This window comes from Aethalodelphis obliquidens, unplaced genomic scaffold (genome assembly GCF_003676395.1).
Source record: "Aethalodelphis obliquidens isolate GAN/ISIS:26980383/991018 unplaced genomic scaffold, ASM367639v1 scaffold1, whole genome shotgun sequence".
Classification (NCBI taxonomy): domain Eukaryota; kingdom Metazoa; phylum Chordata; class Mammalia; order Artiodactyla; family Delphinidae; genus Aethalodelphis; species Aethalodelphis obliquidens.
The window spans coordinates 48219331-48241112 of NW_020837945.1; the positions used below are offsets into that span (position 1 = coordinate 48219331).

A 21782-nucleotide genomic window follows, 5' to 3' on the forward strand; every position below is an offset into this window, starting at 1 on the left:
GACTTGGGCAGTTCATTCACATAAGACATGCTGAATGTTTGTTAGTAATGGTTGATAAACTGGGGAAAATGCGTACTGCGTTTATTCTTTAAAGGATTTTTACTGAACTATTAGGTATTTTCTACATGAGCATTGTTAATCTTCAAGAGACATTGTTACTAAATGATTCCAAGGTATTTGCATAGACATTAAACTATGGATTTATGAGGGATAATGGCATTTTGCTAAACCAATCACTTGTGAAAGTGAAGAAATGAAAAAATGCTCTCGTGTCTTCTTATAAAAGGAAAGCACCCAAACCATGGTGTTACATCTTAGTATAAAAATATTTCAGAATGTTGCGGTAACAACTTTCACTTAAAGTGAAAAATACATCTTCCATATTACATATCAGTTATAGAATTCAATGGTTCATTTGCATCTGCTGTTTTTCCAAACATTAAAGACCCAGAATCCCCTATTGTTGTGTGCTTATGATCAAAATGAATTTCCTACTGGCTCTTCACTGAAAAAAAAATACAGGCTTGTCAATCAGTTACTACTTGAAAATACATTATTTATTTTCTCAAAGTTAATAACGTAGGGATCTCATTACCTGTTACGGGCTGTGCTGGGATTTTTTCTATCTCTGGTGTTTTAGATTCAGCAGGCAGTGCCAAGGTTTCATTCTTAGCTAAAAAATTCAGAAAATAAACAATTTATCTCACTTCCTCATAATAGAGTACCCAAATATAATTCCCTCAAAACAATCAAGCAACAGACTATTTCAAGAAATCTATTCTGCTCTTATCCCTTCCCACCAGGCAGTCAATAAATTTATTGTGCATTTCTACCAGGGACTAGTATTAGTAGTGACAGTCTTCAGAATTCTTTCTCATTAACCCTAGGTAATTCTTTAAGATCTAAGTTGGCACTGGAATGAGGAAAAAAATCACAACCCAGTACTTGGATAGCTCTCAAGTCATTCTGACTCATAAACAGAGTTTCTTGAAGGCACAGGTTGTAAGGCATAGCAAATGCTCCCTGGAATTTTATATTCAATTACTCCTAATTTTTTTTTAAAAAAATCAATGAATAGAAATTATCTGTTATTATGCATGGTAAAAAATATAATAGGGTATGGCTCTAAAGTTTTAAAAAAACATGAATAATACACATAGGAGACTAAGTTATTTGAGGATATTTGTGGTTAGGAAAAAATACCAACAGTTATTTATTTGAACCTCATGTTAACATAGATATTTTCTTTGGGTCTGTGTGGGAATTCAGTGTAAAAAAATGAAGTCTGTTTTTTTATTCTATTTCTTTTCTCTTCTGACAAGTATTCAGGAAACTTTCTTCTAAAATTTAGGTATTCCTTTTCAAAGAAAGTACATTTCTGTACCAGAATTGCCCAATGATTAAGATATTCTCCATATTCTCCAAAATGCACTTAGGATTAACTTGATTCAGTTATTTAGCACACTGAATCAATGACCTACTTATAATATTTTGAAACAGTCTAGTGGCATGAAAGAATTCATTCATCTTTGAGATACCCTGATCATGTCTCCTTGAACTGATTATAATCAGATGGGATTTTTTAAGAATCCTAAGGCTGTAAGGAACTTCTTGGGTTTCTCAGCTTTGGCACTACTGACATTTCGGGCTGGACAATTTTTTTTATGGGGTTTTCCTGTGAAATGTAGGATATTTAGCAGCATCTCTGGCCTTTACTCACTGGATTCCACCCTTCCACAGCTGTGACAACCAAAAATGTCTCCAGACACTGCCAAATATCCTGGGGAGGGGACAAAATTGACCTCTGTTGAGAACTACTGATCTAATCTGTTCTCTCAAAGTTCTTTGAGGATGTAAATTTTGTAACTTCTTCCTATAGTTCACATCACTGTTGTAAAGACCATTTTCTTCTTTTCAGTTAACATGGGCACAAAATATTCATTTACTTCTGATGGACTTAAAGACAATTATAAAGTCATCCCTTTCACAAAGATCATGGAAGCAAATCAATTTTCAATCTGTATTATGAAACTATATGATAGATTCCTTGAGCTTATGATTTTCAGGAGTGATTTGAGATGCTAGAAATAGGCGTCACAAGTGCTAGTGTACTTGCCATAGCTATCAGTCAAGTGTGTGTTCTGAATTGCTGTGCTCATGAAGCTGTACAGCATGTTTGTACAACAGAAATGTTTAATACCATTGTTCAAATTAATTTAGCAGGACATAAAGAGAAGGGACTCTTTCTGGAATAACTAAAAAAATAAACAGATCCAGTAAAATTTTATGATAAATTCTATTTTTTAGATTTCTAAATCTCATCAACATTTTTTTTCCTTCTTCTTTTGTAGTCACAGCTTTGGTTTAGAACCACTGTGAGTGTTAGCACAGGAAAAACTGTTCAGATTACAAATTTTGATGAGCTCTAGTCCTGTTATTTTCAGCATGTACCACAGGAAGATTCTTTTTTTAATGTAATTTTTTTCAACGATCTCTTCTTTTTCAGTGTCCTCTTCTCCTTCAGGATTATTTTTACTAATCCTTTCCCTCCTGTGTAATATCCTACACTCTTGGTGTTTCCCTGGCTGACTAGGACTGTGTATTTATTTATTTTAAAAAATTATTTATTTATTTTAACCTCCAGATTCTAGACTTTCAGGCAATGCTCTGAATTGCTTTGCTTTAGCTCCTTATGCATGCTCTTACAGGGTAATACCATTAACCTAAAATTAGGCTGCTAATGAAGAAAAACAGTAAACTACCTTCCCAAGAGGTATTTGTATTCTCTACCCATCACTAATTCCTTATAGAGGCATACCGTATTTCTATGGCTCTTCGGGTGTGAGAGAAATTGATTGAAGGGAAAGAACTTGAATGGGGACTCTCTGTGACTCCTATCAAGCCATGAGCATTCACCTACACTATCTATGTACAACTGGTCTTGGCAACAGCAGAGTAAAATGCCATTAGAACATAGCCTAAACCCCAGGAAATTCCTTTTCCTCTCTGATTCTTCTTACTGTTTTTCAACACAGTTGTTTCCTTTCATTATTGGCAGGCTAAGTCTTGGCTTTGGCAAACCCTTTTCATGTCCCCAGGAGGTGTGTGTATTACTAGCTTTCTTGTTTATTTCTCTCATTATTCATACCATGTGTTCTTAGAACAAAAGTTATTAATTTCTTGATGTCCCACATTGGGTCCTGCTGGAATGAGAATATTATTTTTAGGATTTAACCTCTTGTACAGGACTTTTCTGAATTGCAGTGGTAAATAACTTCAGGAAAGTTTATTTCTCCTTCATTGGTATAAAGAACTGTTTATGCTCACACTCTTCATAAAAACCAGTAAATCTAAAATGTAGTTTGTAACATAGTCTAAAATGGTACATTCAGTGGGTTTACTGGACATCTTCAAACATACTGCCTATCAGTCTCTTCAATGTGTAAGAAATTCACCATGTATTCAATTTAAGATAGGTGCTTCCCTAGAAATAAGTTTTAAAATACATATACTATCTGCATTTTAATTTGTCTTCATTAAAATCACACTTAATCCTGAAGTTTCAGTGATTCGTATCAGAATAACAAAAGCAAAAAGCAAAGCAAACCAAAAAATCAACTGTTTAATTCTCTAAATTAAAGAAAATGAAAAGCTTGAACTGATATTAAGATAGCAGGTGGAACTTTGGAAAAACAAAACAAAACAAAAAATTTAGGAAATAGTCCTTAAAACCAAGAACTAAGGAACAAAACACATTTCAGTTCAACAGTGACATTTCTTGAAAGATGACATACAGATGGCCAAAAAGCACATGAAATGATGCTTGACATCACTAATTATTAGAGAAATGCAAATTAAAATTACAATGAGCTATCAGTCACACCTGTCAGAATGGCCATCGTCAAAAAATTTACAAACAATAAGTGCTGGAGAGGGTGTGGAGTAAAGGGAACCCTACTACACTGATGGTGGGAATGTAAATTGGTACAGCCACTATTGAGAACAATATGGAGGTCCCTTAAAGAACTAAAAGTAGAACTACCATATGACCCAGCAATCCCACTCCTAGGCATATACATGGAGAAAAACAGAATTCGAAAAGATACAGGCACCCCAATGTTCACTGCAGCACTATTTACAATAGCCACGACATGGAAGCAACCTAAATGTCCATCAACAGAGGAATGGATAAAGAAAATGTGGTATATATATACAATGGAATATTACTCAGCCATAAAAAAGAACAAAATAATGCCATGTGCAGCAATGTGGATGGACCTAGAGACTGTCATACTGAGTGACATAAGTCAGACACAGAAAGACAAATATCATATGATATTGCTTATATGTGGATCTAAAAAAGGGTACAAATGAACTTATTTACAAAACACTAGTAGAGTCACAGATGTAGAAAACAAACTTATGGTTACCAGGGGATAAGGGAGGTGGAGGGATAAATTGGGAGACTGGGATTGACAAATACACACTACTATATATAAAATAGATAACTAATAAGAACATACTGTATAGCACAGGGAACTCTACTCAATACTCTGTAATGGCCTATATGGAAAAAGAATCTAAAAATGAGTGGACATATACATATATGTATAACTAATTCACTATGCTGTATACCTGAAACTAACACAACACTGTAAATCAACTACACTCCAAAAAAAAAAAAAAAGTGAGAGCAGTGGTGTGGGAAAAGCTCTGCTCATTTTCGGTCTCCTTCACAAATCCTGGTTTTTGAATTCTGATGAACAGATTAGGGACCAAATCAGTAAGAGACTGGCCAGCTCCTTCCTTTTCTTCTCCTTCTGAACAACTCTTTCCCAAGAGGCCAAAACTAGAAACAAGAAAATCACAAATAGGAAAGCTCACTGGTAAAGACAAACATACAGTAAAAGCAGGAATTCATAAGCAAACATGATATCAAAACCAGCAACTGTGAGGAGAGTACAAAATGCAGGAAATCAGAATTGCATTTGAAATTAAGAGACCAGCAACTTAAAACAACCTTGTATATATATAGACTGTTTTATCAAAACCTCATGGGAAATGCAAACCAAAAAACTACAATAGATAAACACACAAAGAAGAAAAACCTACCCAAATACAACACTAATATGGTCATCAAACCACAAGAGAAGAAAAAAGGAAGGGAAGAAAAAAGACCTACATAAACAAACCCAAAACAATTAAGAAAATGGCAATAGGAATACACATATTGATAATAACCATAAATGTAATTGGATTAAATGCTTCAACCAAAAGACACAGACTGGCCGAATGGATACGAAAACAAGACCCATATATATGCTGTCTACAAGAGACCCACTTCAGACACACTTCAGACCCAGGGACACATACAGACTGAAAGTGAGGGGAGGGAGAAAGGTATTCCACACAAATGGAAATCAACAGAAAGCTGGAGTAGCAATACTCATATCAGACAAAATAGACTTTAAAATAAAGGCTGTTACAAGAGACAAGGAAGGACACTACATAACAATCAAGGGAACAATCCAAGAAGATATAACAATTGTAAATATATATGCACCCAACATAGGAGCACCTCAGTATATAAGGCAAATGCTAACAGCCATGAAAGGGGAAATTGACAGTAACACAATAATAGTGGGGAATTTAACACCCCAATTACACCAATGGACAGATCATCCAGACAATAAATTAATAAGGAAACACAAGGCTTAAATGATACATTGTAAAAGATAGACTTAATTGATATTTATAGGACATTCCATCTGAAAGCAGCAGAATACATTTTCTTCTCAAGTGCACACAGAACATTCTCCAGGATAGATCAAATCTTGGGTCACAAATCAAACCTCAGTAAATTCAAGAAAATTGAAATCATATCAAGCATCTTTTCTGACCATAGCGCTAGGAGATTAAAAATCAATTACAGGAAAAAAAAAAACTGTAAAAAACACAAACACATGGAGGCTAAACAATGTTACTAAATAACCAGTGGATCACTGAAGAAATAAAGAAGAAATCAAAAAATACCTAGCGACAAATGGAAATGAAAGCACGATGATCCAAAACCTATGGGACACAACAAAAGATGTTCTAAGAGGGAAGTTTATAGCAATACAATCTTACCTCAAGAGACAAGACAAATCTCAAATAAACAACCTATCCTTACACCTAAAGCAACTATCTCGAGAAAGAAGAACAAGCAAGTCTTTCCCAGGCACGGGGCTAAGTATTAATAGGCTCTGGGCAGAGAACAGGTGAGTGCAAGAGTCCTGAGCTCTGGTTCTAAACACAGGTTCACTCAGGGAATTTCATATGGAAGCTTCCTGGCTTTTAGCACAGCATTTAGATGATGTAGAGTTGAGTCTCAGGGTTTACAGATAAACAGGAGGTGATCAAGTCTGATGCACAAATTAAAGAAATAAAGCCTAGAATCACTTGTCTACATTCTTGGAAGTAACTCACCATAGGACTAATAGGTATGAATGTTTTACAGTAAAAATGTAACAACTGCACAAAATCACAAAGATTTATGGGAAAATATGTTCATATCTTAATAAAATGGTGATGCATAGATTTTGAAAATTTTTCCAAAATTCTAAGTCCACTAATTATGCTTTTCTACCCACTTATTAAGGCTTTGCTCCTCCTTCTTCCAGGAAGTTCTCAAACTAACAGCTAAGGAGAACGTAAAGGTTTACCTTTTAGAACTGTTACAATCTGATTGCTTAACATCAAACAAGCAAACAGGTCAGACCTTCAATGAGGGAGGAGAAATTAAGTCTGAGGTTCCTGGGTGGGTGGGTCCCATGCCTGTGTAAGTCACAATTATGTCCCGAGCCACTTGCAGTTCTGGCCCCGAGTAATGCTTAATAAATATTTGTTGAATAAATGTTGCCAAGCAGGGGCTTGGGCCTGTTTCCACACCCATAAAATGTGAAGATTCAAGTATATAAGTGCTGAAGTTCTTAGCCATTGCCTAGTTCAAGAAAAATATTCTACATTTTTAAGTCTTGTTCAATTTCCACCACATCATGCCACCTTCTTCCATATTTATCAGTGGCCCAAGACATTCTCCAGAGACTTTACAGGGGTGGTTCTCAAAGTGTGGCTTCCAGACCAGCAGCACCAGTATCACCTGAGTACTGGGTACAAATGCAAATTCTCAGGCCCCACCCTAGACCCACGGAATCAGTATCCTGGGGGTGAGCCCAGCAGCCTGGGTGTAACAAGCCCGCCACGGCTTCCGATGCTTCATCAAGGGTGAGATCCTCTGCTACAGAGAGAATTCAGACTAATGTGATACTCAAATGCAGCAACTAGCTTAGCCCACTGGCCACCCCAATTGTTTCCTGGACTCCTTTTACAGAATTTTGCTGCTTTTTTCCCCAAATTGTTATGTTTTATGTTTTTTAAACACTAAAATCATATCAGGTGCTTTCTAGAAGTAGGAAGCAGTATCAATCTCAAAGTAAATAATAATTCTAACAGACCTGACCCTTACCTCAGTTACCACTGAAGACCTCTAGTGGCCCCTTGATAGTATAGTATAATAAGTGTAATTTATAACAATGACTCCATTTGAAAATTATACCTGTATAAATGTGTATATTTTGGTTAATTTGATCATTCACTTTTCTTTCATAAATATAAATATAAAATAACTATTTCCCTATAGAATGTGATTTATATGAATAACTCCAACACTCCATCCTATCTACCCTTTACTTTTTTTCCAATTTTTTTTATCGTGGTAAAAGATACATAACAAAAAATTTACAATCTCAATCATTTTTCAAGTGTACAGTTCAGTAGTATTAAATACATTCATAATGTTGTGCAACCATCACCACCATGCATCTCCAGAACTCTCCTTATCTTGTAAAACTGAAACTCCATACCATTAAACACTAATTCCCCATTTTCCTCCTTCTCCAGTCTCTGGCAGCCACCATTCTACTTTCTGTCTCTATGAATCTGACTACTCTAGGTACATCATATAAGTGGAATCACACAGTCATTTTGTCTTTTGTGATTGGCTTATTACACTTAGCATTATGTCCTCAAGGTCCATTTATACTATAGCAAATGTGAGAATTTCCTTCCTTTTTAAGGCAGAATAATCTTTCATTGTATATATATACCACATTTTGTTTATCAATTCATCTGTTGATGGATACTTGGATTGTTTCCACATTTTAGATATTGTGAATAATGCTACTATGAATATGAGTGTACAAATATCTCTTTAAGACCTTTTCCCCACCCAGTTCTTTTGGTTATATACCCAGCAGTGGAATTGCTGGATCATATGGTAATTCTATTTTTAATTTTTTGAGGAATCGTCATACTGTTTTCCACAGCAATTGTACCATTTTATATTCCCATCAACAGTGCACGTGCCTGTTCCTTAGTTTTTACTTTGAGATCCCCAAACAGCTCATTTGCTAGATCCCTTGGATATCCTAGGAATATCACTGCTAGTACTGTCCCTGCAAAGTTCACATATAGATCTTTGCTGCTTACCTAACTGTGTCTTGATTGCATCCGAAATCTCAAACATTATGGAGGTAGGAAGTTTTATGGTGGTTTCATTAAGACCTGGAATAACAAGGTGGACTGAAAGAAAACAGAAGTAAAAGAAAATGCATCCCATCACAAAGTTCAGAGCATTAGAAACCATGAAGTTTTGTGCTTATTTTGCTTAGTCAATTTTAACCCAAACTTTAAAATGTTGGAAAAAATATGACAGTAACTTTTATGCAGAATCTTTTTCATATTCAGAACTGAACCACCAAATATTCTGGCTTTTAATCCATAGACTCAAAAATTGTAAAATGGTTGCTTAAAATGTGTGAACAAACACCATTATTAATAACAACTTTTAAGAGAGTAATTCAATATGACAAAGACTCCCTCATAACAGCAACAGCCCTGTGGGGTAGGCAGGAGGGGAGCCATCATGCCCAATAGGCACAAGCTAGAGTTGTTTCTCTAACACACTAGGATAGAGGTAGCATCTCTTGGATCCTAGCCTGGAATGGTCACAAGCCAGGATGCTAAATACTGAAGGTAAATGAACCAACATCAATTTAACAGACCTGCTCACAGTGCAAAATTCCATAAGGCCTTATTATCAAAAAAAAAGAGCCTGACTTGACTAATGTAGGTGTAGATTTCAAGATAGACTCACCCAGTATTGTTCCTCCATAGGGAGTCTTTTCTGGGGATTTAGTTGAGGCCCTGTGAGTAACATTCTGAATCACTGTTGAAATACCAAAAGATAACAGTGTGAATGGAAAAAGAATAGTCAGGAAGCAGAAAGAAGCTAATAACATGACACCATCTGCACTGGAGAAACCCTGATCTAACTTTTTAATTAACAGAAAGGAACTCATTGGGCTGGCTACACAGGCAACGAAAGGTCTAGAAGGCACATCTTATCTTAATTCCTGTGCCTTTAAGCAATGAAAGTGTTCCATTCTAATTAGCTAAAAATTTCCTTTCTCAGCTCTACTCTCTGCAGCCTACCCAAGTTAAAGAACTAGCACAAAATGAGGCAAAGACTGACTCAGTAAATAAAGAGATTTAGGAAATGTACATTTTCAGAGCAAAGAATCTTTGGATAATTCCAATACTGACTGACACTGTTTTGAGAATACTCTTGGGACATTGTGTTTCCTTAAAATGAATAACTATTTTAAGTGCTCAATCTCTTCCACCAAGAAACTTTCTGGAAATAATGGAGTCATTTAAATAATTTGAAAAACTGAAAGTCAAAACAAAAATGAGTGGAGGCTGAAATAAAACATAACTCTTAAAACCTGGATTTCTTTACTTTCCTTAAAGTGACCTCTATATCATAATTATCATTTCATTAATCCAAATATCCTATTAATGATTTTCTACATGTAAGCTATCTTAATCCTGAAGAAAGCCACATATATTTAATTGGATTTTAAAACTTAATGCTTGTTAGGGTTGCTCTGTCCCTGGTTGTCCAGCCAATGTGCTTTGCCAAGACCTGGCCTAACAGTACAAGAGGCAAAATTATCTGTCAACTTCTAATTTACTAGACTGATTTCTTCAAATTTTTTCTGGAAAATAATCAGAAAAATTGAAAAACTATGTGCTATGTTTAATTATCTCAGTTTAAAAAGTATATTAAAATAGTTCTAAACACATATCCAGAGCAGAGGCATACAAATTACCTTGCTTGATGATTGTTACTGGGATTAGCTTTTTTGGGACATATGCTGGCTGAAAAGAGAGGAAGAGAGTCAGCTTTTGAGTTACTGTTAACTTAAAAAAATAAATAAGTAAAAAAAACTGGAAGCAGACCTTGTCTTTAGTGAAGTTCCCCATGACACAGGTTTAACAGCTGCTGAAAAGATCTTTAGTACGTATATCTGCCTCTATTTTATTGTGCTCACTTGGTTTTCCCCATAAGTGTCCAAAGATTTGACAGAAGCAGTTTCTTCAAAACTCCCATTAGTTTAATTTACTTAGAAACTGCAATGGAAAGAAATTAAATCCTCTGAATTGAATACTAGTTTATTTTCACTTCATTTGAGAGGCGAACCAGCCAAATTCTGTCTTTACGTTTCCTCTCAAAAAAAGATTTCAAGCTACATATTCTTTTAAAACCAATCAACATCAATTGTCTGAGTAGGCCCCACTGCTGCCCTGCTACTTCAGATACAACTGCCGTGAACTCCTGACGCCACGTATTTCCTTGTCCATGAAGGCAGAGCTGGGACTCAGATCCAGACATTTCTACTTCCAAAGCCTGTACTTTTAACTATTCTGTACATATTCATGCCCAGAGGACCTCAAAATTGGAAGGGCAGGTCCCAGAGGACTGTGCATTCTCCCTTCTTCCAAGTTGCCTCAGACGCCCCACAGGAAGTTTTGATGCCATAGAGTGGCTTGACCTAGGGGCACATTTAGTGTTAACTTTACAGTGGAGTCATCACTGGAGATTGTGAGCCAGAGATAAGATGGCCATGCGAGAGACACAGAACAGGATAAGAGAAGGGCAGCAAATATACAGAGAATTAGATTGAGGTAAAGGCGTAAGCATGACATGCATTTTTTGATGCTTGATCTAGCCTGTATGCATGGTATAGATACTCCATGTACTAGATCTGCTGACAATCCAGGATATGCTGAATGAGGTACTTAACCACATAGGTGTTTACAGTTGTGAACAGAAGAGACTTGCTAACACGTTCCCATTCTAATAAACGATATGCCGATAATAAAGAAGTGCCACAATACCACATTTACTGTTGGCTATTTTTCTTCTTGTAGTAAAGTCCTTATGTTTAAAACACACAAAAAAATAAAAGTTTACTTTTATCAGATTATTTTTAAAAAGTATCTATACTTCTTGTATTGTATATTGGCCCAGCGCTATAGACTGAAAGCTTGTATCCCCCCAAAATTCACGTGTTGAAACTTAATCCCCAATGTGATGGTATTTGGAGGTGGGGCCTTTGGGAAGTAAATAACTCATGAGGGTTCCACCCTCTTGAATGGGATTAGTGCTCTTATGCCAGAGAACTCCCTCCACCCTTCCACCATGTGAGATGGTTGTCTGTGAGCCAGAAGTGAGTTCTCCCCAAGACATCAAATCTTCCAGTGCCTTGATCTTGGACTTCACAGGCTCCAGAACTGTGAGAAATAATTGACCGTTTAAGCCACCCAGTCTGTGGTATTTTTGTTATAACAGCCCTGATGGACTAAAACACCCAGTAATTTCCTACTTAGCAGTCTAGCCTAAGGAAGTGATCAAAGATACAGGCATCATTTATGTGTAAGGGTGTTTATTACCACAATGTGAAACAACCTCATCATTCCAAAGCAGAGGTTTTGTTAAATAAATTATGGTTTAAATTTCTGACATCTATTTACTAAAGTGGGAAATATGTACAGTATAAATACAAAGGACACAAATTTATATTCATAGTATAACGTAACTGTATAACAAATATGTATAGACAAAAGACCAGAAGGAGATAGCTCTTTTTTTTTTTAACAGTAGTTATTTCTTATAATCTCATATTTTATTTTGTGTACCTTTCTATATTTTCCAAGTTCCTTACAAGGGTGAATTACATTTATAACTAGGAAAAGCTATTTTAACCAGCAGTCTTTTTAGCTACTATATATGCTTCTGTACTGCATAGCTCATACACTCTTGGTCAATAGAGGAATGATGTAAATATAATTTATACATAACTTTCCCCAGGCAAGGGGAGGGGAATAGCAGGAATGCAAGTATAACCATCAGTAGAAAAAAAAAAAAAGTCAGTTTTGAGGTCACACTGGCAGAAGACCTCTGGATTTACCATAAGAAAATTAAATAAGTGTACCTGCTCACAGGACCCTTCCCCAGAGAGGGACAGGCAGGCCCATGGCCCTGCACTGGTGTGTCCACCTTACGTCCACCTGTGCTGCTTCAGCGAAAGGGTTGCCACACGTGGCCTCTATCATTCCTGAGCATTTAACCCCTGCCGCGGCAACCTCCGGTTCCACAGGGGATGCTAGCCCGCGGAGCCGCAGTGTCCTTCCCGGTGCTAATAATCACGTTCGACAAAACTGTGTCTACCGTTCCAAAGACTGTTGAATGGCTGGTCCTCTGTTTGCCCAGTGAGTCCTGCCATGTAGTGTATACTTGGCAGAGCGTGAAGTTTTTCAGAGACACATCACGTTATAGCAGAAACGCCTATGGGTTGATGTGCTGATTGCTTTTGAACGGCATTATTGCAATTCTTATTTCCTTCCCTGTGGATGATTTGTTTTAAGCAAGTTTTTGACAAAAACAAGTGGAAAATATTCCACTCTTGGCATGAATGGAACACAGTGTCTCTTCGAGTTCTTATATGGGTACAGACCAGTGTTCTGTTAAGATGATGACATGACTATATGGGCAGCGTGTGCTGCCAAAAAACAAGGAAACCATTTAGCTGCAGAATCAAGTTCTTTCTAGACCTATAATTATTCTCTTGCCCAATCTACAATCCAAAGATGCGCCAAGACTAATGAGTAAGTACTAGCTCCCTCTCTGTAAGTAGGGTTTTTTTTTTAGTTGAAATATAGTTGATTTATGTTGTGTTAGTTTTAGGTGTACAGCAAAGTGATTCAGATTATATATATATAAGACTGTATACATATATGTGCATATATACATGTGTATATATATATATATATATATATTCTTTTTCAGATTCTTTTCCCTTACAGGTTATTACATAACATTGAGTATAATTCCCTGTGCGCTACAGGTCCTTGTTGGTTATCTATTTTATACATAGTAATATGTATATGTTAATTCCAACCTCCTAATTTATCTCTCCCCTCCCCTTTCCGCTTTGGTAACCATAAATTTATGTTCTATGTCTGTGGGTCTATTTCTGTTTTGTATAGAAGTTCATTTGCATCGTTTTTTTTTAGATTCCACACATAAATGATATCATAGGATATTTGTCTTTGTCTGGCTCACTTCACTTAGTATGATAATCTCTAGGTCAAGGGCATCAGGAAAATCCTTCTGCCCAAAGTGTTTAATGCTGAAGCCTCTAAAATTCCCAGTAAGAAATCCACACTATGAATTCTTTCCCTGTGTCTTTTTATAAAAATGTAGGGAAACATCTGTAACCTGGACTTACTAAACATAATAAAATATTATGATAATTTCCAAGTTAACAGTATGTAACCAATTACAGCTCAATTTCAATTGAACTGTTTCATGTATGATGTTGTTTATAAAGTTACCAGTAACCTTTCCTTACACTCACAGGTTTGCTGTTATGAGCATCTATCAACGTGTATAGAAGTCTCAGTGTAGCTGGTGTCGGGTGTCGGGGTGGGAAGCGAGGTAGTGAAAGTCCCGCATCCCACAAGATGCTGCGACAGTTTTGCTGGAGTGGTCTCAGCACAGTGCTACTGCTCCCCACGGACACCACCCTGGTACCAGTTTTCTTTCTTAGGCCATTTCCTCCCTGGTTCTCTTTTCTCTGCTGCCTGCTGACCCCATTCCTGCAGCAAACCACCATCACCACTTCCTTCCTCAGCTCTCATCCCACCCTTCAGCAATTATTTTTTAAATGTTTATTGTATTCAAGAAGTGAGCATATTTCCCTCCTACCGTTTAAGGGATTAATTATTTTTTTCAGTTTTGAGAAATTCTATTCCTTAAGAACCCAGGTTGTGCTATATCCTGAGCAGGGTGACTGGCTAAGGGAAATCATTTTTACCATTTTTCTGGGGACACTGTGGCTGAGTAACCAGTTGGTCAGATTCAATGGGGAGAGGATGCTGAAGTGGTAAAAGGCAATGCCCCTGAGGGCCAGTCCAGCTTGCTTTCCAGTTCTGGTTAGGGAAAACCTACACTCATCTAGAAATAACCACAGCAGCAGTAGCCACATGAAAGACTTTGGATTCACCCTGCATTACACTACCTTCCTCCCGATATTATATTTTGAAAATTAGCTTTAATAAAAGTAGTGGTAACATCAGGGTGCTGTTCTTTGCAAGGTACTCTTTACAGGTTTGTCCATTTGATATTTTTGTGGCGGCAGCATATCCATTGTAGATTTAACTTTATTCTTAGGCCCTGAGATAAAGAGGAACTGTCCATTTGGGGAGTGGCTAAGGGTTGCTCAAAATCAAATTTCAGCTCTTTAGACTCAAGAGCTAAACAACATGAGAAAAACTTGGGCATGTTACATTCTGGTTTTAATTCATTTTTTGGACGTCCTGATGAAAGTTATGAAATATACTGATTCAATCTAACATCTGACTAAAAGTGAATCTAACATCCTTCTTGCGAAAGTCTCCATATTTCCAGTCAGCTAGGGAGGAATCAGACATACACCTTTGGTGATATCAGTGGTCTAGACATAAAATTTTCAAGTTTCTGCTTAGGACGATGATTGCTAAGAATGGAAGGACACCTGATGTACTCACTGCATACAATCTTAGGGTGCGGGTGGGGACCACACTGTATTTTTCCCTATTCACTCATCTGCTAACTGTTACACTTTAAAAATTGGTACCACTTCTCTTTCTGCCAATGACTGAAATGGCTTTTTAAAAAGGTGGGTGGATCTCTGATGGAAAAAAAATGGAAGGGTGAAAATAGATGTCATATTTTAGGGGAACACTTATTCTAAGGAGATTTGGATTAATTAAATAATTAAACTTATATTTTAAAATATCTGTTAATAAATGCTACATACTTCAAAAATTTATTGTTTGGTTAGTGAACTAGTTAGATAACTAAGTGTTTTTAAAATATAGAGAGAATGTATTAAAGTTAGGTCCTTTTAGACATCATTCCTTTATTTTTTTATATAATAAAACCTAATGGGGCTTCCCTGGTGGCACAGTGGTTGAGAGTCTGCCTGCCAATGCAGGGGACACAGGTTCGAGCCCTGGTCTGGGAAGATCCCACATGCCACGGAGCAACTAGGCCCGTGAGCCACAACAACTGAGCCTGCGCGTCTGGAGCCTGTGCTCCGCAACAAGAGAGGCTGCGACAGTGAGAGGCCCGTGCACCGCGATGAAGAGTGGCCCATGCTCGCCGCAACTAGAGAAAGCCCTCGCACAGAAACGAAGACCCAACACAGCCAAAAATAAATAAATAAATTTTTTAAAAAAACAAAAAACAGTTTACACTTTAAAAAAAAAACAAACCTAATGAACTTATTTACAAAACAGAAAGACTTACAGATATTGAAAACAAACTTATGGTTACCAAAGGGGAAATGTGATGGGGAGGAATAAATCAGGAGCTTGGGATGAACATACACACACTACTATATATAAGATAGATAACCAATAAGGACCTACTGTATAGCACAGGGAACTCTACTCAATATTCTGTGATAACCTACATGAGAAAAGAATCTGAAAAAGAATGAATATATGTATAACTGAATCACTTTGCTGTACACCTGAAACTAACACAACATTGTAAATCAACTATAATCCAATAAAATTTTTTAGAAGAATCTAATAGTAAACACTAGGTTTCACCTTGATAAAAAGAGTGTTCTTGCTTCTCAACGTGAAGAAAATAGCAAAATTATCATCTGTTTTTTCTTCTGCAGTTACATGGATCTCAAGTGATACAACTTATACGGGAAGAATCAGCGTTATTGTTTATGCATACACCTTTTCTCTGATTTTTCTAGAGGTGTAGGCAGGGATGATATTGAAAGTATTTAACAAGCAGTAGAAGGAAGGCACTAACCTATCAGAAGAGACCCCTGCTAAGTGTCCTCTGGCACAAGTGTACTGGGACTTGCCTGCAGAACACATGCTTAGATACATGAATTACAATATATAATGTAACAAGATGCTTAAGATGGGGCTGTATTTAACATTCAAATTTTTAATCTAAATATTATTTATCTGTTAAAAATGGATCGCCGCATGTTCAAATTGTTTTTCACATTTCCAATCTCTTTTCAGAAGGTGTGAAGGAGTTTCTGCTGCATTTAAGTTTTAGGTATAAGCATGCATATATGAATAAAAACATTTTTCAATGTATCTTTTACTTAAAACTCTGGAATTAATTTCATATCTCTTGAAATACTGCCTTCTAAGATCAGTCTCAGAGAAGAGATGGGTAAACATTGGATTGATATCGACTTAAAATATTAAAATATACCTCTAAAGTATCAAATCAACTTTCAGAATCAATTCTAAATGATTATATAAGATGGTCAAAGTCTATCCCAGCTGGTTCCTTTTCAACTTTCCCATGTTCCAGAGCTACCCAAATGCACAGAAGGCAGTTTGGGAAACATTTTTTCTGCTATCTAGAAGGTAACAATGAAGAAAGGCTCACAGAGAAGCCTTAAAATATCTTTTCAGTTAATTCGACTTTTCCTTTGGAAATACCCAAGAGTTTCAGAGCACAGCTCGTTAGAGCTGGCTGGAGTTTGGGGTAATCTGCCTCACAGCTTGAAGTGATAAAATATCTGGCTCTGTGTCATAGGTGCAGGAAGTTTCTAACTGGACCTTCTTGCCATGGCTATTTATGATGTGGAAAATAAATTAAATTTTTTGGAAATAAACTGTCAATCATCTTTCCCAATCTTGCTGAGTAACTCACCCTAAATGAAATATTCTGCCAAAAGAAATACAAATTATTGAGATGTGATTGCTGAGAAGAAGGAATGAAAGAAACGACATCGAGTCACATGTAAGATAAAGCAGGACAGCCAAGAGGATGGAGATAAGATGTGCTTCCTAGGAAACCACTCACAACAACAGCGAGGATTGTTCTAGAAGAGCATGGAAGAGCAACTCTATTCCCTGTGATTGGATTTAAGAGAGACAAAGACAAAGGGACCTTAGGGAACAGCAGAATTCAATACTTGGTGCTAAGCCAATTGGTTAATTATTTGGGAAAATATATAACCTCATCAATATAGGAACTTACTACATATAATATAGCAAAATAAAATCCACGTAGGTTAGAGTTTAATTACTACAAAATCAAACCACTTATAAGACAAGAAAAAGAGAGAAATATTTATCTGATCTCTAGATAGGGAAGGGCTTTCTAAAATATAAGGCAATTGGAGATATGACAATGGAAAAGACAAATAAGTTGATTAAGCAAATTAAGACTTGCCTATTTCACAAATTCCCATAAAGAAAATTGATAACGAATGTGCAAATAATGTTTCTAGATGATATCTCAAAGAGTCTTTGCTCTTTAAAGTCTTTAAACTATTCAATAAAAAAAAACATGAGATGCCCAATAAACAAAGAACTGAAACTAAAGGTCATTAAATGGAAAATACAAGTGGCTAATAAATAAGTGAAGAAAGTGCTGCTTTATCAGCAATCAGAAATAGAAATTTAAAAACCATTTTATACTATTATACTAGCCAAAATTTTAGGGATGGAAATACATAATGTTGCAAATCAGGGTACTACAGAAAGATAACTCTGATCCATTGCCAATAAGATTGTAAATTGGTAAAACCTTTCTGGAAAGAAAGTTGACCAAACATATTAGAAAGTTTGAAAAAATGTTAAAACTCTAAACTGTTAATTCCTCTTCTAAGCATCTACTTTAAGGAAACAATCAGAAATGTGAACAAAGATTTATGATCATAAATGTTCACCATAATATGACTTATAATTAAACTGTTAGAAATAAATTAAATGCCTACAAATTGGAAACAGATTGAGTAGCTGATAGTGTACTTAGATTATGTAATACACAGCAATTGAAACTATGTATATGAAAAGTACTTAATGACATGAACTATGCTAGGCCATATTTTGGCTAAGTGAAAAGAATGAGATATAAAATTGCACATATAGCATGATTTTAATTTTATAATGAAAACTTGCTTGAAAAAAAATACAATGTTCTAAAGTTTTAACAGTAGACCATAAATGGTTTTCTACTGGTCTTTATTTAGCAGTGTTATAGGTAATTTTGTTAATTTTTCTTTTCTCATTTTTATACATTATAAATCTTTAAATATCAGATAATTAGAAAAATAGTCAAAACCAAACAGAGAAAGAGAGAGAGAGAGAAGAGATGGAGGCAAGAGAGAAAGAAAATAAATGAATCAATCAATCCAGGCCTCAGAATTTACCTACAATCTCCTTTCTTATATTTTGATTTTAAATATACCAAAATACTTTCCTGGGCAGTCACAATAATTTAATAATCATGACAATAATTTTCCAATATACACACTTTTCTGCCAGTTCAAACCAAAGAAACATTTCCTTTATCAGCAGTAATTCTCAGTTCTATTTTATCCAAACCCATTTTCTGTCAATGAAAAGAATCTTGCATATTTTTATTCACTGAGGTATGTACTACCATTTTCCCCCCACTGGGCTACATGAACAGTGGGTTATTCTGTGGACTATTCAATAGACATAAAAAACCATCTATCCACATACATCATGCACACATTGAAAAGAACAAATTTGCAACCCTGAATAGAGTCTTTGCATGTTCACTTGACTGTAGAATATTTCCCTGGCTGGATACTCCCAATACATAGACCAAAGCCAGCATCAAATTCCCCTCTTCTCACCAAAGTGCCTTCTCTACCTGCTCTATGACGTAATGTTCTTTACTTTATAATTAGGCATGTGATTTCAATGGCAAGTGTCTTTGTGATGGTTCTAACAATGGCTTACATTTATAACAGGTAGTATGGAACTGATATAATGCTTCCTGAGAACAGATTTTGAAAAGTGGAGGGAAAGAGGAGAACAAGGGACTGAGCTCCTAAGGTGAGAGAGAAAAGAGTTCTAGACGGGGAAAATGCTGGGCCCATAAAATATACAAACATTTACTGCACTGAATAGAAGCTGGGCATGTTACAAAACCAAACCAGTTGCTTCATCATTTTGAAAAGGGTTGGCTCTTTTAAGTAGGAAATGATAGAAAATAGAGGAAAGATTTGAACAATCGCAGGGTTAAGTAGTGCATGTACTTATTCACTCTTGAAACATGTTATAGTAAAAAACAACCCACAGGACAGAAGATAATAAGAATAATCTCAAAATACCTGGAATACTGAAATACTAGATAACTATACAGAATATCAGAATTTTAGAGCTTTAAACAAATTAGAGATAATCTGGTTTCATGCTTCCACCTCCATTTTCTGAGAAAGAAACTAATTCCTAAAACATTATGTACTTGACCCAAAACCCTATAGCTAGGCAGTTAATCCAGCTTCAGTACCTCGTAATAGGACTACTCCCTTATTTAAATGAAAGTATAATGCAGACACATTTTTAAAAGAACATTCTTGAAAATAAGCTGGTACATACCACTGTGTGGACTTGGTCATAGGTACTTTGGATTTTCCCATTTACTTTGTTTTTACCTGACAAAAACAAGAGGAAAATGACATTCTTTTCATTCTTCTTTTCCCTAAATCAATTCTTACTAGTCATTATGAAGACAACTACAAGTTCTGCTCTAACTTGGGCATATTATTTTATTTGCTCTCATTTCAAACACTGATTCCAATGATGTTCGAAACAAGGGATGATAGGAAGCAAGCCCAGCCCCATAAAGTCTTTGCACGTTCAATTCCACTGACCCAGCTTTTTAACTTAGCATTTGTACATGTTATCGATTTTTGGCTCAGTTAGTGTTCATAGGTCAGAGATTGATTTAAAATATGACAATGGCCAACTAAATTGTTATCAACGATTGCTACTGTCTAATATTAGTTTACCATTTTTTTAAAAAAACACTCACTATAAAAAAGATTCTGAAATATCAATGCTCAAATTCTGTTTACTTTTGTATTTTCATAAATATGGATAATGAGAATTAACTCATTTCCTATTATACAACTAATAAAATAATTTAAAATTTGATAATTAGGAAAAAATATTACAGAAAGCTCACTTAAATAGTTCTAGGTACTTACTTCCAACAATAGTCTTGTGATTAAAAATCTTACTCCAAATTCCACCTTCTACATTGTCTTTCACTCCGAATTCATAAACTGTGTCAGGCTTTAGATTTTCCACAATTGTTTCAGTGGCCGGACAGAGTTGAAAAATCCATTTCTTTTCCTTATCCTTTTCTCTATAGCGAATTGTATAAAATCTGTTGAATAACCAAAATATGCTATAAAACCACAGGGAGATTCAGAATGTACTTCCAGTTTCTTAATACACCATAGACTCCCACCTACTCTCAAGATTTCACATTGGCTTCTGTTTAGATTTTTTTTAATTTTCAGAGAACATAAAAACAGTTTCTCCGTGCGTGCTTAAGTTTTTAATTTCTAATTGCAAGTTAGGGGACTAGGTAACAGCACAGTCATGGTCTAACAGAATTCCAGATCTCTCAATTCTATTATCTGATACTTTCCAAATTGAAAGTTGGAAAACACTAGACATTCATTTTTTTTCTAATTATGCATAGAGAAGAACATAGGCATATTTTTATAAATATTTAATATTATAATTTCATAACTGTATGGGTTTAAGCCCATGGAAGGTACATTAGAGGTAATATCGTTTAACACCATAGAAGGCACATTAGAGGTAATACCGTTCAATTTTGTAAGAGAGGAACCTGATGCACTCTAATGCATCCAGGACTTTATTTCAAGGGTGAAATTTTCTTACTATTAAAAAAAGCATCAACACCAATAGTCAGGCTGAGAGTACAATGAGAAAAATCGAACAATGCAAATGCAAGATCACTGTTACATATTTGCTTAGGGCTTCATAATATTCAGACATATATATCACAAGGTACTAATAATCCTCACTATTTTTTTTGCACATGGTAGGTTTTATATATATTATCTCATGGTAGGTTTATATATATTATCTTTAACACATGGTAGGTTTTATATATATTATCTCATTTAATTGTCACAAAAACATCTTAAGTGGTAGAAATCATTAATCCTACTTTACAAATGTGAAAACCATGTTTCAGAAAGATCTCTTAACTCGCCCAATGTCATCCAGCTAGTGATTTTTACTAGTGGCAGAACCAGAAAAGCAGGAAAAACTCCTCTGGCTCTGCTCTAAACAGTCTCACAAAGTGGGGAAGCAGGTCAGGAAAGGAAATTGCATTGCTACTGGATACAGCAATGAGAATGAATGAACTAGGGCTACGTGTATCAATACGGCTAAATTTTACAAACAAAATATTGAATGAAAATAGCAAAATGATGCATGTAGTTTCACACCATTTGCACAAAGATTAAAACACTCACACAAAATATGTTACCGTATAT

At 35.7% G+C, this 21782-nt stretch overlaps 1 protein-coding gene across 1 annotated transcript in view; it reads right to left on the reverse strand.

The window, feature by feature from the left end:
- ABI3BP (ABI family member 3 binding protein) overlaps positions 1–21782 on the reverse strand; it is a 263592-nt gene that overhangs the window by 128149 nt on the left and 113661 nt on the right. Inside the window, exons 5-10 of the mRNA XM_027103558.1 lie at positions 20451–20632; positions 19840–19895; positions 10215–10263; positions 9197–9268; positions 8530–8622; positions 596–673 (exon numbers count right to left, since the gene is read on the reverse strand). Coding sequence (XP_026959359.1) covers positions 596–673; positions 8530–8622; positions 9197–9268; positions 10215–10263; positions 19840–19895; positions 20451–20632 — 530 coding nt within the window. The remainder of the gene's footprint in view (positions 1–595; positions 674–8529; positions 8623–9196; positions 9269–10214; positions 10264–19839; positions 19896–20450; positions 20633–21782) is intronic.